The sequence below is a fragment of the Helianthus annuus genome, chromosome 9 (assembly GCF_002127325.2).
Source record: "Helianthus annuus cultivar XRQ/B chromosome 9, HanXRQr2.0-SUNRISE, whole genome shotgun sequence".
Taxonomy (NCBI): domain Eukaryota; kingdom Viridiplantae; phylum Streptophyta; class Magnoliopsida; order Asterales; family Asteraceae; genus Helianthus; species Helianthus annuus.
In genome coordinates this window covers 59176047-59194168 of record NC_035441.2, presented here as the reverse complement: position 1 = coordinate 59194168, position 18122 = coordinate 59176047, and the positions used below count along the sequence as shown (strand labels likewise).

Below are 18122 nucleotides of genomic sequence, written 5' to 3'. Positions count from 1 at the left end.
TTTATATTGCTATGTAACCGAATTGGATTCTTTCATTCGGTTAAAGCCTGTGTAGTGTGTAAGCGACTTTGGGTGTCTTTTGAGCTATGGTTAGTTTGTTTGTTTGGGTTCAAGCGAACAAATAAATGAACACGGATTAGTATTTGTGTCCTTGTTTGTTGGTTAAGAAAATAAGATTGTTTGTGTTCAGACGACTAAACAGATCCGTGAACATTTTAAAGAAAATGAACACAAAGATAAGTAATAAGCTGCAGGTTAGACTTTCAAAACACTCATAATCTCCCTAGCTAGAAATCTTGTTCTTGTTCATATTTGTTTATAAATAAACGAATATAGATTATCAACTTTGTTCATTAATACTGATTTTAACAATATTTTTCTTCTTAGACAAATTTATGATGCTTAAAACATAAGTATAGATCATAACATACAACCACCACCTGGCTCAGAGTAACATGGGAAAGATTAGGATTATCTTAATCAGTTTTGTAAAATCATAAAATGTGTAGCATGTTTTAGGCGAATTAAAAGCCCTTAAAATGCCTTAATCCACGGCTAAAATCGGGCATTACATAGACCAAGGGTTCCATTAAGCCAAACTATTTTTAGCACGGTGGATGGTGGACTGGTGGTGGTGGTGGGTGGTGGTGTTTAACTCTCTACAAACTGAGACTATCTCATAATTTTTTTTGATGATTTCGCCTTCCTCTTGTCTTCATTTGTGAGGGTTTCGAATTTACTTTTAGTTGGCTAGATGGTGTGCAAAGTGATTATCTTAGTTCATTGGGTATGCTTATTTGGCTTGATTCACTAAATATATTGACAATGAATAGAAAGCTAATTCATAGAATCATATTGAGACGTGTTGGGTGATTTGGAGATTCTGGAACGATATAGTCTTCGAGTATAATGCTTGGCTCAAATTATTATTTAATGATATTCTTAACTACTTGTATTGGTGGTATGTGAATATGAATAAAAAGTTAAATGTTAGTTGGGTGGTGTGTATTCAGAATCCTCTTGTTTTCTAGCACTTTGCTAGTTTTATATCCGATCAAAAAAAAATCTAAGCTGAAGTGAATTCAAATTACTCAAAATGACTTGACGACACTAAAATTACCAACAAAACATGCTACATGCATTAACTATTTTCTATCTCATTCATGTTCCAATTAGTGAATGCCTGATGGTTATCGTCTGATCGACGTTAATAACTTGCTCGAGTGTGGATATGCAATGAAGGAATGATACATTGACTCCTTACGATTCGAAGCATCCGTTAAATGTTAGTTTTCTTGAAAACTAACTATTTTCATACTATAAATTAATAACATGTTGGTGCTTCATAATGTTGTAATCTAAGACAATGTGTAGTGGGGTGCTATGCACCCACATAAAGCCCCTATAAAACCCCAAACACCACTACGAAGGGCTTTATGAGATAAAAAAATGGGGGAGGCGTCATATATATAGCGCCGGGTATGGGGGGGAGGTTTCAAAGATTGGACCAATCACAAACAAGCAAGGTTTTTATAATTAATTAATAAAATTGAAAATTAATAATTAGGTAATGATGGGTAGGGGCTTTATGACTACGGGCTCTAGTGATATGAAGCCTCATAAAGCCCCCGTGTGACGTGGCATGACACGTGTCACATAACGCCCCACAAGGAGCTTTATGACTACGGATAGCCTAAGACCACCTGTAGTGAGGCGTTTTTTTAAACAAAAAAAAAATTCAAAAATAACGCCCAAAAACGCCCCTCACCCATTACACCGGGCGTTTTCCGACGTTATATTTGAAAAAAATGCATCCCGGTGTTTTTAAGAAAACGCTGAATACTCTGACATGCAAATGCATGTGGCCAATGGGATAGTTCCAAGTAAGTTTGACCAAAATAAATACTCTGACATAGTTTACTTTCATTTTCTTTTTTCTTTTTTTAATTCTTTTCTCAATAAAAAATAATAATTATTTATTGATTAGAAGGGGCATTATTGGGCATTATTCCCACTACGCCACTTTTGCAATAACGCCCAATAATGCCCTATGCTGACTGGACCGACAAGTGTCGAATAATGCCCCATGGTGGTGGGGGCATTATTTTGTTCCACCACTACACATGGTCTAAGTATAGGGAGGTTTTCAAAAAAAAAAGTTGGCTTTTTCATTTCTAATTTAAAGGTTTTCATTTTTTTTATTTAACCTCTTTGATTTTTTTTTATTTTACTTTTACCCAAACCTTTTTCAACTTTGCAAGTTAACCCCTAATATTTTTTTGTTTTCAAATTTGATCCCCCATACTTTTCATCTTTTTTAAATTTTTTGTTTTACGCTTCTTTCTAAATTTTGCGAGTGAATACGCCACAATGTGCGTGTGAGTTCAATGTTTTTTCGTCTATTTTTTCCATTTGACAGGCCCGTCACAATGCGTCTTTATTTCCTTGTTTGACATATTCGTCGCAACGAGCGGGTCCTAGATCGACTTAGTTATTCTTGTCTATATTTTACGTTTTAGTCTAATTTTTTCGCATTAACACGACACAACATGCATGCATGGTTCAATGATTTTACGTACATTTTTCGTTCGGTTTTATTTTTCCTTTTTTGTTATTTTGTTTTTACTCATTTTTTCGGTGTTGCTGGTCGGATATAGTATTGGTGCTACTTGGCACGATTTACGCCCCCGCCGCAACGCGAGGGGCCTTAATACTAGTTAGGTTTAAATTCTATGTGGATTATTTATGTAGAATTTTAGAGTATTTAAAGTTGTAACATTGCAAAGACGTTGCTAGATAATTTTAAAATCGTTGTACAAACCGTAACGTAAGACTTCGGTGATATTTCTGAATTTATGTGTATTTTTGTTCTTATCATTCACTTGAGCCCAAAAATCAAACTATGAAGAAATTTAGCACTCAACATTGAATTTGGAATTAGCAAGTCAATAAGCTAAAAAAGTATATAGAATTAAATCTAAGCCAATAAAACTTTATTAGCAAGTCAATAAAGCTAAAAAAGCATATAGAATTAAATCTAGCCAAATAAAACTAGTTTATAATTAATTACATGGTTAGTACTTGTAGTGTATATATTTTTCATACCTTTTTTTTAAATTATAACATTGGTACCAAATACAAATTGTTTCATCATTAGTATCCGTGGTTATAGAGTTAATTACATGGTTAAATCATATTGTAAAAATCGGTACCAATAATGTAATTTCTAGAAAATAAGTATGAAAATGCCAATATAGATTAAGCACATGTACTAACCATGTAATTAATTATAAGAATTAAAAGAAAAATATTATCTAGCCAAATAAAACTAGTTTATAATTAATCACATGGTTAGTACTTGTAGTGTATATATTTTTTCATACCTTTTTTTTAAATTATAACATTGATACCAACAAATTGTTTCATCATTAGTATCCGTGGTTATAGAGTTAATTACATGGTTAAATCATATTGTAAAAATCGGTACCAATAATGTAATTTCTAGAAAATAAGTATAAAAATGCCAGTATAGATAAAGCATGTGTACTAACCATGTAATTAATTATAAGAATTAAAAGAAAAATATGATGAGCAAACATAGAAAAATGCTTATATTTCCATACTACTATTATAAAACTAAACAAAGATGAGTTTATAAGAGTACAAATAGTTAGGAAATTTATTAAAAATAGATAAGAGTACAAATAGTTTGGAAATTTATTAAAAACTAGAATTAAGCACCCCCGCGTTGCAGCGGGGGCCTAAAACTATGCCAAATAACATCAATGCCACACCGCTGGTAGCGACCACCAATACTGAAGTTGCGGCGTGTTAAATATAAGACCGAAACATATAACATGAAAAAATAACTATGTCGATTTAGGACACACGCGTTGCGACGAAGTTGTTACATGGAAAAAAATAGACGTAAAAACGTTGAACCACACTCGCACGTTGCGCCGTGTTAACTTGCAAAATAACGTAGAGAAGAAATAACTAAGTCAATGTAGGATCCGCCCGTTGCAGCGAACTTGCCAAAGGGGGAAAATAGACACATTGCGACATACCTATCAAATGTGAAAAAATAGACGAAAAACGTTGAACCACACACGCACGTCGGGACGTGTTAGCTCGCAAAATTTAGAACGAAACGTAAAACGAAAAACTTGCGAAAGATAAAAAGTATGGGGACCAAAGTTGTAAATAAAAAAGTTTTGGGTTAAATTACAAAAAAATGTAAAGTTTTGAGTTAAAACTAACCAAATTAAAAGTGTTAAAATAGAAATGATTAAAACTTTTGGGTTAAAAAAGAAAAATCACAATTTTTTTTTTTTGAAAAACCCCAATGCTTGGGTTCAACACATGATGCAACAATTTGTTGCAAATTTATATTATGGAAATAGTAAGGGGGTGGGGTGGTCATCACTCATCACTTACTCATCACTCACAACACTCAATCAAATTCCGCCATGTCATCAACCATTTTTCCATAACTCACAACCTTTTTTAGTGGCAATGGTCATCACTCACCACCACACCCAACAATTTCCCCCCAACCAACAACTACCCTCACAATATAAAACCATCACGGCGTGAAAAAAAATCACGGAATCTGAAATTCTGCATGCTATCACGCGTGGAAAAGGTTAGTGGCGGTGGATTGTTGCATGGCATCACTCGTGAAGGTGTTCCATCACGGAACCACCCCCACTCCCCTAATGTGTATGGTCGTATGGATAAACTTGGATTATCTATATCTATCCATATCTATATTATATATCATAACAAAATTATTGTGTGATACATGTCATTCATTGAAGATATCTATTTTTTTCGCCTCTTTTTCATACCTATCTTATATTAATTAAAATAATAAATTGATATTGAATGTTATCCTACTTTGAATGTCGAATAGAATCCCACTATTTTTTCTAATAAAATATTATCCTCAAATTTAAATTGTTAATTCAAAATATTTTTAAATAAATCATATTATTTATCACAAAAATCAAACTTTGTATTAATACAATGGAAACCAAACTCTATATTAATATATCATTCACTAGGTTATATATTTGTGTATTACACGATATTGTACAAAAAAAACAATATAATTATATAATCTGTAATTTATGTACAGGTTAGGTTATCTGATGTGCTTAAAATACAACATATAACTTATATTAAATACGACGTAAAATCAACTTTTTTCAGTACTAATGTTGGAAAAGTTTGGTTTTCTGTTCCTTTTGAATTTACAGAGTCAAAAGAGCTTAAATTTGCAAAATGAGCAAAAAGACAACAAAAAGCAACATAAATGTAGAGAAGGAGGAATTGACGAAACTCGCCAAGCCCCAATTCACATCCAAACCACGAAATAGCAAGATCAGAAGGCTTGACACGGGGCCGTGTCCATTAGACACGGGCCGTGTCTGAAGGTGGATGCTGTGCAGAAGAAAAGACAACTGCAAAAGACCAAACTGGCAGCCAACACGGGGCCGTGCTGAGCTAACACGAGTCGTGTCCGAAGGTGGACGCTGTGCAGAAAAAAAGACAACTACTAATGTTTTCAAAGACCGACTCAACCATTTCGGGGCCCAAAGCAAACTAAAATATCAAGTCTTGTTTCAAATGTCATTTAATAAACCCTAGGTGTAAATCAACCTGAAGCAAGTCTGGTCTTACAAATCAGTACGAAATCATGTTATATTAAGCCTAAATTCGGCTAAAAAAAGAAGTCAAACTAAACTCAATTCTTTAATCAACCTTAAATCAAAAAAGGAAAACAAGGCAAAATAAGGGCATGTTTGGCTAAGCTTTTTGAAACAACTTATTGACTTATTGGCTTTTTCCCCTCACATACACCCTTATTGCCAAACATCGTTCTGGAGCTTATTACTTTTCAAAAAGCCAATAAATCAACAAGTTGTTTCAAAAAACTTAGCCAAACATGCCCTAAGTCTCAAATTAATTTTTCGTTGCTATACTTTAGTTCACAAGGTCAACAATACTAGCATACTTGATACACGTGGTCATTGTGTGTTCAAGCCCAAATCACCTAAATCTTTTTTTTTTTAAGAAACTGAGAGCATTTCTAAAGTAGGGGTCCAAAGTTTTAGCTTAAGTTAAATCTCCTTTGCTCGGCTTTGATGTTTTCACGGTTTAACACAAATATGACCTAGACCTGAATTACTTTAAGGGGGTCCTAGAACAACCCAATTGGGTTTTGGGTAGCCCCTACTCGACCGACAACACTAGCGTTGTTCGTTCGAGTCAGGTAGTAATGTTTGGTTCTACTAGACGATTTTTTTGATTGTGGTAATGGTCAGATGGCCGTTTGATTTAAAAAATCAATTAAGTAAAATAAATTTAAACCATTTCACTGTCACTATTTAAAGTATTTCACCACTTTGATTGTACTGTCTCCATTTTATAAAATTCACCACATTTAATCATCATGGGGGGTGGATAACCGTTTCCGATCGAATCGACGGTGCCTTCATACCGAAAAACTTGTCATTGTGTAAACCCTCCACCTTCAAACATTCGACGAGCATCCGTTATCATGCGAACCCTCAAACTTCAAACCCACCGCGGCGAACCCATTGCCTCTAGTTTTTAAATTCTACCTCCATAGCATCCTTACAATTCAATTGTGGAAGAGTTGAACTGGGTATATGATTATACCTTTAGTCAACTACAACTAGTAGGAATAAGCACCGGGGATGGACATGATCCCCAATCCCCAATGACAAACACCCATACACTAACAAACCCCAATCCGACACAAGAAGCTCCAACTTGGGTCGAAGGCTACAAAACTAAGCTGGGACAGAATACAACCCAAGGTCATCTGAAAGCTTTGGTTGTCGATGTTAACATGAGAGGTTGGATGGACGTAAAAGTGATCATGACTGCTTGTCGATCGATTCCCTTTCTGGCTATTAATTTATGTAGTTGTGTGTTTAAATGTTTAAATTTTTATTTTTGTACTTGTGTGTTTTAATGTTTAATATAATATTATTTAATTTTAGGCATGTATTAAGTTAAGTGTGTGTTTAAATATTTATTATTTTATTTATGTGTTATTTTTATCTTTTAGGAGAACTGGCCTATAATAATCCTAACTATAGATAATTGGCCATTGATAGTCCCACCTTTAATATTCCCCCCCCCCACCAGTCCCACCTTTCATTTATTTTTCCTACACCGATCCCCCATTAAAAAAACTTAATGGAGTTATGTTTTTTTCCAAATTACAAACAGGTTTTTGCGGCTTTAGATCAGAATGACGATATGAGTCTATTGATGTAAAACTTACCTCGAAACGGTGCTCAAAACGATGAAAACGACGCTTCAATTTGGGTGTTTAAATTTCCAATTAACAAAAAATCAAGTCATTTGGAGCACCATTTTGAGGTAAGTTTTACATCAATGGACTCGTATCGTCGTTCTGATCAAAAGCCCTAAAAAATCTGTTTGTAATTTGGAAAAAAACTTAATGGGAGTTAAGTTTTTTTTTTCTAACGGGAGACCGGTGTAGGAAAAATAGGTGAAAAGTGGGACTGGTGGGGGAATATTCAAAGGTGGGGCTGTCAATGACCAATGACCTATAGTTGAGATTAGTACAGACAAATTCCCCTATCTTTTATCATTTACGAATTTAAATTTCAATTGTGCGTTTAAAAACTTATTTTCTTTTTAAATAAAAATAAAATAGAGAATATAGTTTTAAGGTAGTGGTGTCATAAATTGAGTATTTCTAAGATAGTGGATGAAGTGAGTGATGTGACACTGCAAGACTGAACGAGATTAGAGTAGTGGTGTCACCCCTAAACTTATAAAATCATATCTAAAATAAAATATAATATAAAAAAAATTCAAAATCCAACAAATTAAATTCTACAATAATTTGTTTGAACTGGTACTCTAAGATAATAAAAATTCAAAATATAAATAAATAGAATAAGTTTCAACAAAATATCAAAAAGTTCTAAACATGATACATGTTTTTTAAATGAATGGTTCAGCCTGTGAACTTGTCGGAATCAGCCCAGATTTTACTCAAGCCCGTTTAGCTTAAACTTAAACATACAAAACTCATATTAAGTTTGTGCCACACACCTTTCTTGTCGAAAATTCACGCCCATACTTACAACTTAATTGCAATTCATTTACAATCAACCCGTTAAAAAAACCGAGTTACATGATCCATATTCAATTTACACAACATATATCCAACTAGGGTTAACCGTTAACAGTCTTTAACCCAAACAAATGTCTAACCCAATGTTAAATTTATCATTTATGAACTTATCATGTCATATAACAACAAAACATTGTCATAATAATATAATTGTAATAATATAACCTAATATCAAACAATTCTCCCGATGGCAATTTGGTAAATATAACTTAATCCTTAACCCACACCCGAACTATATGTAGCGGGTAGGTTAATCAAAACGCTAGTTTTTATACCCAATAATTCTCAAAAACCATAACAACAATTCCCTAAAGCTAACGACCTTACCTCCAAAATATCAAAATTTTTACAAATTTCAAACACACACAGAGCAACCGCTGCTTCCAGTGGCTCCCGCCATGACTACACAGGTGTTGGAGATGCAGCAGACCTCTTCATCGCTGCCAGAACACGTTTTGGACGACACCAAGACCTTGATCTCTGCTCTCAGTTTCATCTCGCGGAATTTACCGCTTCCTAGCGATGTTTTTGATGCCGTTTCGGAGATTTACGCCGGTGGCGGTGGTGACGGTGGCGGTGGTGGTAGCGACGGTGGCGGTGATGGTGGATCTGACGGTTGCGAACGAGGTGTTGGTGGTGATTCGTCGACGGTGAGTTGTTTTGTGTTTATTTTGTGGAGAGTGATGGTGATTAGGTTTAGGTTTTGTTGTAGGTTGTTGAATTGGCTTCGTAAACCTAATTGTAGATGTTTTGATGTTGTGAATTGGAGTTGTGAACCTAATTGTGGATGTTTTGATTGTAATTGTGAGAATTTGTAGTTTTCGGTTGTGTGTTTGTTATTTTACTTTGATTTTAGGTTTTTTAGGTTTTGTGTTAGTTGGATTGCTTGTTTTTTAGGGCTCAATTTGCAGCTGTAATTATAGGTTTCGGTGAACAAGTTGTTGATGGTGCTTTTGTTCGCCTGAGAGTTGTTTTGTGTAACATCTGTTGCGAGTGATGGTGATTAGGTTGTTGAATTGGAGTTGTAAACCTAATTGTAGATGTTTTGATGTTGTGATTGTGAGAATTTGTAGTTTTTGGTTGTGTGATTGTTTATGAATGTGCATTTCCTTTGATTTTAGGTGGATTGCTTGTTTTCTAGGGCTCAATTAGCTGCTTAGTGCTATGGAGTATGGATATATGATTTTAATTTTAGGTTTACGCGAACAAGCTGTTTTCTGTTGTGAGTGATGGTGATTAGGTTTATTTGTAGGTTGTTCAATTGGATTTGTAAATCTAACTGTGGATGTTTTGGTGTTGTGCATTGTGATTGTGAGAATTTGTAGTTTTCGGTTGTGTGATTGTTCCTTTACTTTGACTTTAGGTTTTGTTCTAGCTGGATTGTTTGTGTTTTTGGGTGCAATTAGCTTCTTAATGCTATGGATATATGCTTATAAGTTTAGGTTTTGTTACCTTTCTGTTTAAATTTGAGTGAAATCATAATAAGGTTGCTTCATGTGAGCTTGTATTTGGCATCTAGGGTTAGTTGTGTGTGTCATAAAAAGTGGTTTTAAGCCCTAAATTACTCAAGGTGATGGTAGATGTTTTTGTCTACATGTATGCTGGATTGCTCGTTTTGCGCATTGTTAGAATGCTTTGAATTTCTACTAGGGCAGAGTGACATACGCAGACTCAGGTTTTTGCTTGAAGATATTTGCTCATTTGATTTGTTTAACTTGATTGTTGTCTCTTATTATTTCAGGATAACTCACAGTTTCCAAATGGAGGAGAGTTAATGGCAGATCTCGAGGGTGCTCTGGTTAAGCAGCGATCTAATCGCATAACTGGTTCTGAAATGGCAGAATTAAGGAAAAACCGGATCGAGAGCCACATCCAGAGTCGTTTAACCCAACTTGAAGGTTGCCACACTTAGAATACGCATATACAATGATAGCTCAGTTATATATACTCACTTAGATACATTAACAACTTGGTGTTTCGTTTATTTGTCTCATTATGAATTCAGAATTGCCTACAAACAGAGGCGAGGACCTACAGTCAAAGTGTTTGCTTGAACTCTATGGACTTAAGGTATACTCTAGCATAGAAGTTCTTGTTCAACTAACATGTATTAAAATATTATATTGTTCAGTGAACCTTTTTCATTCTAATAAAATATATATCTTACATTCCAGCTAGCGGAGTTGCAAAGAAAGGTGAGGTCAAAGGTGAGGTCAGAGTACATGTTGTCTTTAAATTGTGTGCATCCCGAGAAGCAACTCTTCGATTGGGGCATGATGAGGCTGTCTCGTCCTTCATATGGTGTGGGAGATGCTTTTGGTGTTGACTCAGACAATCATCTGAAGAAGAAACGAGATGCTGAGGTAGTTTTCTACCTTTTACTATGTTTCTTTTGTTCTTTATAAGGCTTCTCACACATCATCACTTGTTGCAGCGACTAACAAAGTTAGAGGAGGAAGAAAAGAACAGAGTAGAAACAAAAAAGAGGAAATTCTTTGCAGAAATACTTAATGCAATAAGGGAACTCCAGTTGCAAGTGCAGGCCTCTCAGAAACGTCGAAAGCAAAGGAATGATGGTGTTCAGGTTTGCAAATTATATCTCTATGTTCGTATGTATGCATTTACCCTTTACACACATACCTAAAAACTGTTGTATGGCATAAACCTCTTAAATCAGGCATGGCATGGAAGGCAAAGGCAGCGTGCTACTAGACAAGAGAAATTGAGGTTTCAAGCTTTAAAATCCGATGATCAAGAAGCATACATGAAAATGGTTGAGGAAAGCAAGAATGAGCGGTTAACAATGCTTTTAGGGAAAACAAATGATCTTCTTGTTCGTTTAGGAGCTGCTGTAAGACGTCAAAAGGATGCTGAGCATGATGGTATTGAACCCTTGAGTGGCCCACAACCCAACTTGCCAACTCCTGATGTTGTTGTTGATGTGGATGATGATGGTTTAGTTGATGATACCAAAAACGTAAATGGAGAAAAGAAATCTGACTTACTTGAAGGCCAAAGGCAATATAATTCAATGATTCATTCAATTCAGGAGAAGGTACTATAGTATACATACTAAATCCTAATTTGAAATATTTTTCACTGACAATTTCAATGTTTATATTTCTACCAAAAAAGATAGTTTTCGAAATTATGTATGGTAAAAAATTAAGAGAAGTAGTAAATAGTCTATAAAATATATTTTTACAGTTGATAGAAAATAAATAGTATTTTAAAATTAAGTACCCTTTTTTATCTATTTGATCTTTAGATAACCAGAATTTGCAAACAATTATGGGCAGTTTCAAATGCACATCCAAATAGTTACAAACACTTGTTAAATTTTAAATACTGCAGGTAACAGAGCAACCGTCAATACTTCAAGGTGGAGAACTAAGACAATACCAATTGGAAGGGCTTCAATGGATGTTGTCTTTATTTAACAACAATCTCAATGGAATATTAGCTGATGAAATGGGATTGGGCAAGACAATTCAAACCATCTCCTTGATAGCATATCTCATGGAAAATAAGGGCGTCACTGGGCCCCACTTAATCGTGGCCCCAAAAGCCGTACTACCAAACTGGATTAATGAATTTTCAACGTGGGCTCCTAGGTATGTCATCATCTATAAGCGTACTTCATTATTTACATGATGACTCTTATGATATTTTTCTTATTGTTACAGTATCGCTGCTTTTCTATACGATGGGCGTCTTGATGAGAGAAAAGCAATGAGAGAAGAGTTATCAGAGGGAAAATTTAGTGTCCTGATCACTCACTATGATCTTATAATGAGAGACAAAGCATTTCTGAAGAAAATACCTTGGTACTACATGGTTGTTGATGAAGGCCATCGGTTAAAGAATTCTGAATCTGTGCTTGCAAAGACTCTTGTCTCTGGGTATGATCTGGATAAATTTGATCTCTAACCAGTTAAATGGGTAAACTGAAAAAAAAGCTTAAATGGAAACACATTCAAATGGGTATAAAGTTGCCCCAAATGTATTTTCAATGCATAAAAACTCGTAAATCATTTTATTCCAGTAATTAGATTTTTTTTGAAAACTCATAAATCTATAGTTATTGTTTCTCATATTTTACTTTGTCGATCACTCTTCGAAAGTACTTTCTATGAGGGACCCACATTGTCATAGATTTTGGTGTCAGCTTTTCAAAAGTACCCATACGGAAAAGAAGTGAAATAGAATTAATGACAATTACTGAAATAAGCATGCAGTGGCGAAGATTCTGAATAGTTTGAGATCAAAATATCCGTTTTTAATCAAGGCAATGCTGGATAGATGAAGTAATTGTTAACTTATATGCATATATAAATATATACATATATGTGTTTGTGTCTGCCTAACAGTTATTTTTTGACTTCTGTTACAGTGTTAATCTCCAACGTGTGTGAAATATTTCTCGATTTAAATTTGATTTTTTTTTTCTAGTTTAGGCAAATAACTTTAAAGGCATTGACTGATTAAGCAATATTTGCAGCTATCAAATTCGAAGGAGACTTCTGTTAACAGGCACTCCAATACAGAATAGTTTACAAGAACTGTGGGCGCTGCTTAATTTTCTTCTTCCGACTATCTTTAATTCGGTTGAAAATTTTGAGGAATGGTTTAATGCACCATTTGCAGATAAATGTGATGTTTCTCTAACAGATGAAGAGGAGTTGTTGATCATTCGTCGCCTACACCAGGTAGTTTTTTTTTGTGTTTTGAAATTGGTTATTTGAAATTGTTTTGAAATAGTTTTCGAGCCGAGGGTCTCTCTGGAAGCAGCCTCTCTATCACTATGGATAGAGGCAAGGTCTGTCTACATCCCACCCTCCCCAGACCCTATAAGTAGCTTTGCTATTTGTGGGATTTACTGGGTATGGTGGTTGTGGTTGTTGATTTTTGCTACTCGTGGTTGCAATGATCATTTTTTCGTGTTTGCTGCTTCTGATTATCTTGGTCACATAATAAGTTTTGGATGATCAGTTTCACAATTGTGACACTAAACTTGTTACTTAAGGGTAAAATAAAGTTACCTATTTGCCTCTTCTGCTAACCTAATTTGGTGAACTACTATTTCTGTTGAAGAACACCAATTTGGTCATTTTATGCATTATATTTTAAAATAATCAGAATTTTCCTAACAATAAATCTGCTTATTCATTTACGACAACTTCAAACAAAAAATGCATTTTCAAGCGCTATCTCCTATAATGCGGTTTTATTTACAGCCAATTTTCTGATTATGATTATTTTAAGTCTCATAATCACTCTCAAACACCCTATACTATTCTTCTTCTATTATCTGTTTTGACTGATTTTAATACTCTACAAAATCCAGGTTATAAGGCCATTTATTTTAAGAAGGAAGAAAGATGAGGTGGAAAAGTACCTTCCACAGAAAACCCAGGTTATACTAAAATGTGACATGTCAGCATGGCAAAAAGTATACTACCAGCAAGTCACTGATGTTGGGAGGGTTGGACTTGATACAGGTTAGTAACGTCAACCCTAAATTCTTTTTGCTGTTATGCATTACGTCCTACATTGTTTGCTTTGTGCTGAAGTTAATAAAAATTAATATTTAAGTTATTATAAGGCTATTCATTGACAAAATCACCTTGAATAAAATGAATAATCGAGTTCTGAATCCTTGAAGCATTTTAATTTGAATTAAATAATATGTTGCCAACTTGCCACCTATACATTTAATTCCATTATAGGCAAACTCGTTTTGACTAAGTTGTAGTTATTTTTACTTGCAAAACCAAATATGTTACAAGTAGCAACGTAACGATCCTGTAAATGTTTAGTACTTTGTCTACTGTCTACTTTTTAAAGGCTGACCACTAAGTGGCACATGATTGGGGGGTGATACTACATATGTTAGAAATATATAAAATCGGTCGTAAATAACTTGATCTTCGTATGCAATTTGTTAGTTGGTTCTATACTCCATTGTTTAAGGACAAGAGTTAAAGTTTTTTGCCTTTTGCTATGTTTCTTCACAAACCTAAATTTTAGGCTCTTTTTCCTTCTTTCCTTGAACCTTATATGGATAAACGGCACACGAGGCCATTAATGTGGTTGGATTTGTTTGCAATTTTGTCAAATCGAGTTTACTGTCATTTTGTGGTCTAAATATGCCAAATCAGGTGTTACGATTGAGATGCACGCAACTCAATGAAATGCCTTTGTGCTTGAATTCTTGAAATTTCCTCAATTGTCAGAATTTTTAAAGCGTTAAGGTATAATATGATATTCTATCACGCGTGTAATATCACATTCAATGATTAAATGCCATAAATGGTTGCATTAAATTCATATTCGTATCCTTAAATGCTAGTCATTCATGAAAAACTATCAATCTTATGTCATATGGCTTTTATGGCCCTGGTAAAAGAGTTTGAAAGTTAAAGAATGTGTAGTTGACTTTTATTGTTCATGGTCGACTATATAATTTGTTAGTTTTCAGGTCTATGACATTTAAAATTGGTAAGTTAGGGTTTCAAAAAAGGATATTGGTATCATTACATACACAATGTTTAGGGTTTCATTACTTACGGTAATTAATGCCACATTGTGTGGCACTTGAAGTGAAATAGATGTTTTCTATTAGTTGACGTTTTACCCTTTCTACATCCTTAAACACAAAAAGCGACAAAGTAGATTTACAATTATGGAATTAGGATTGCATTTATTTAATATATTTCATATGAGGTTCTACCATGCAAGGTTCTAGATTTGTAATATTTCATTCATCTTTCTTTCAAGAAATTGGAATAATGAATTCGTGTTTAAGGGTGTAAAAGAGGTATATCTACAACACATAGAAATATCAATTTCACTTGAAGTGTCACAAAATTTAATTACTAAATTTAATTTTGTTGCATTTGTACTTATAAAATCGTATGTTTGCAGGAACGGGTAAATCCAAAAGTTTGCAGAATCTATCAATGCAACTAAGAAAATGCTGTAACCATCCTTACCTATTTACGGGCGAGTACAACATCTGGCGCAAGGAAGAAATAGTTCGAGCATCCGGAAAATTCGAGCTACTTGATCGTTTATTACCCAAACTTCACAGAGCCGGACATCGCGTTCTGCTTTTCTCTCAAATGACTCGCCTCATGGACATTCTCGAAGTATACCTCCAACTTCACGAGTTCAAATATCTCAGGCTCGATGGTTCAACTAAAACAGAAGAAAGAGGCACTTTGTTAAAACAATTTAATGCTCCCGACTCTCCTTATTTCATGTTTCTGTTAAGCACCCGTGCAGGAGGTCTCGGTCTTAATTTACAGACCGCTGATACTGTGATTATATTTGATAGTGACTGGAATCCACAGATGGACCAGCAAGCGGAGGATCGTGCCCATCGTATTGGTCAGAAGAAGGAAGTGAGAGTGTTTGTTTTGGTCAGTGTAGGGTCGGTTGAAGAGGTGATATTGGAACGCGCTAAACAGAAGATGGGGATTGATGCTAAAGTTATACAGGCTGGATTGTTTAATACAACTTCTACAGGTTTGTCTTTTTGGATTATCGTGAGCATTGATTAAGAATTTTATCTGCATGTATGACTTGATTATAACCTGTTTTTTCAAGGGTCTTGCCTATCCGTTTATCTTTTATTAAGTAGAACATTTGATATGCAATAGTTTGTTTAAATGTTTGTTAAATGGCATTTTGGCTCGGTCGATCTTGACGGAATTTTATTTGGCCAGCGGGTTTTCGGAAACGACAAATCATATCGGCTGGGTTGGTTTTACTTGTTTGACAGTTTAGCATTTCATTGAAGCGATTTTTTTTTTTCAAAATCATCGGTTTGTATTAAAAAGCTTAAAATGATAACGACTAATCATGTTTTTAATACATATACATAACTACATATTTAAAAAAGAGTAAAGTACACGGATGGTCCCTGTGGTTTACTAAAATTTTGGATTTGATCCCTAGCTTTCCAAAAGTACACAGATGGTCCATGTGGTTTGAATTTTGTAACGCGATTAGTCCCCAGCCAGTAAATCTAAAGGTTTCGGTAGGTCCAAGTTAGGGATTAAATGCAAACCTCAAGGACCATTCATGCACTTTTGGCAAAGTTGGGGACTAAATGCGTTACAACGTGCAAACCACAAGGACTATCTGTGTACTTTTAGAAAGCTAGGGACTAAATCCAAAATTTTGGTAAACCACAAGGACCATCCGTGTACTTTACTTTTTAAAAAATGTAAGTATGTAAATGAAAAAGGTTAAATGACTGGTTCGGTTTACACGGTCAGTTTCAAGTGTCCAACCGTGAAACCGGACCGTTCGGATCTCAAACTGGTCGACTTGCTTCTATTTGAACAGTTCTGTTGGTTTCAACGGTTTCCGAATACCCTTAATTTTGGGAGTTTAATTAGTATAGTGATTTGTTGTACACTAATACCTTAAAACATTTTATTTGATTCTCTAAATAGTTAATATATTAATAAATCTGGTAAGAACTTAACGGCCTGTTTCAAGTTTCAAACATGATTGAACTGTTAAACCGTTAAACTGCGAATTTACCATTTGGATCTTAAACCGGCCGACTTGCTTTGATTTGAACGGTTCCGTCGGTTTTAGCGGGTTTTTAGCACCCCTAATTTTGTATTGATTTTTGTTAAATGGTAATACCTTAATAGGTTTTATTAGATTCTCTAAATAGCTACATATATCATATCATATCATCATCATCATCATACTCAGTAAATCCCACCAATAGCAAAGCTAAGGTAGGGTCTGAGGAGGGTAGATGTAGACAGTCTTACCTCTATCCCGTAGGAATAGAGAGGCTGCTTCCAGCGAGACCCCCGGCTCGATTGTAGTTTTGTATCAAGCCTTGGACCTAAGACACATAACACTCAAACAATCGGGACAGAGACTGATTGGTGCATGTACCCCCGTGTCTTTCAGCTATCAACGTCACCACATGATGCATGATTAACCATCCGCCGCTTTTTAACGTTATTTTCATGAAATTAGTAAAATAACGTTAAATTAGTACTATTTCACTTTTGCCCCCCGAGCGCCCACACATATATACATTATATGTGCACACCACAAGTGGGGCAAGCTACATATATCATATATATGGTAAGAAGTTAATGCACAAGAAAGTTGAAGTTGATGTCGTTTTTTATTCTTTTACAGCTCAAGATAGGAGAGAGATGCTTAAAGAGGTGATGCGTAGAGGTACAAGTTCACTCGGAACCGATACACCAAGTGAGCGAGAAATCAATCGTCTAACAGCCCGATCAGAAGAAGAGTTCTGGCTTTTCGAGAAGATGGACGATGAAAGAAGACAAAAAGAACGATACAGATCTCGCCTTATGGAAGATCACGAGGTACCCGATTGGGCTTACACGAAACCCGACAACCCAAAAGACATGAGGGGTAAAGGGTTCGACTATGAAACCGCTAATCTCTCTGGAAAAAGACGAAGAAAAGACGTTGTGTATGCTGACACGATTAGTGATTGGCAGTTTATGAAGGCAGTTGAACTTGGAGATCAACCCGGTAAATCAAGACGGGATGCACCCGGAAGCTCAAGCAATGTGGGAGATGATGTTTTGGAAGTGAAAAGTGCGAGTGAGGGAACGACTGAACGTGGGTCAGGGTTATCGTTAAAAAGGCTAAGGTCCCCGAAGAGTGAGTACTTTGGTGTGGATGAGGGAAGTAGTGTTGGTGGAGACTTACCGACATGGAAGACACATAAGAAGAGATCGATTCTTCGTTTCGTGTGATTTTGATTGTCGGTTTTCTTTTATGTAAAATGATGCAGAAGGTTTGTTTTGATTGTTGACAGCTTATGGATTGAGATAGTGTTTACTTTTTAGATTCATTTCACTACATACATCATCTCTTAATATAAAGCAATTCCGTGTAA

The 18122-nt window shown here is 35.1% G+C and overlaps 1 protein-coding gene across 1 annotated transcript; it reads left to right on the top strand.

Annotated features, from left to right (window-relative positions):
• The first annotated feature begins 8483 nt into the window (after nucleotides 1–8483).
• LOC110877723 (probable ATP-dependent DNA helicase CHR12) lies at nucleotides 8484–18122 on the top strand. The gene is made up of 12 exons (XM_022125913.2): nucleotides 8484–8856; nucleotides 9948–10104; nucleotides 10212–10276; nucleotides 10381–10569; nucleotides 10641–10790; nucleotides 10884–11261; nucleotides 11561–11820; nucleotides 11893–12108; nucleotides 12708–12915; nucleotides 13554–13707; nucleotides 15134–15736; nucleotides 17387–18122. Exons 1-12 carry the CDS (start codon nucleotides 8605–8607, stop codon nucleotides 17977–17979), a joined length of 3225 nt encoding a protein of 1074 aa, XP_021981605.1. The 5' UTR covers nucleotides 8484–8604; the 3' UTR covers nucleotides 17980–18122.

Bases quoted from the DNA above. Each gene is read 5' to 3' on its own strand.
- LOC110877723 (XM_022125913.2), top strand. From the start codon at position 8,605: ATGACTACACAGGTGTTGGAGATGCAGCAGACCTCTTCATCGCTGCCA. The intron at 10,570-10,640 runs GTAGTTTTCTAC...CACTTGTTGCAG, and splicing joins AGAAGAAACGAGATGCTGAG to CGACTAACAAAGTTAGAGGA. The intron at 12,109-12,707 runs GTATGATCTGGA...CAATATTTGCAG, and splicing joins GCAAAGACTCTTGTCTCTGG to CTATCAAATTCGAAGGAGAC.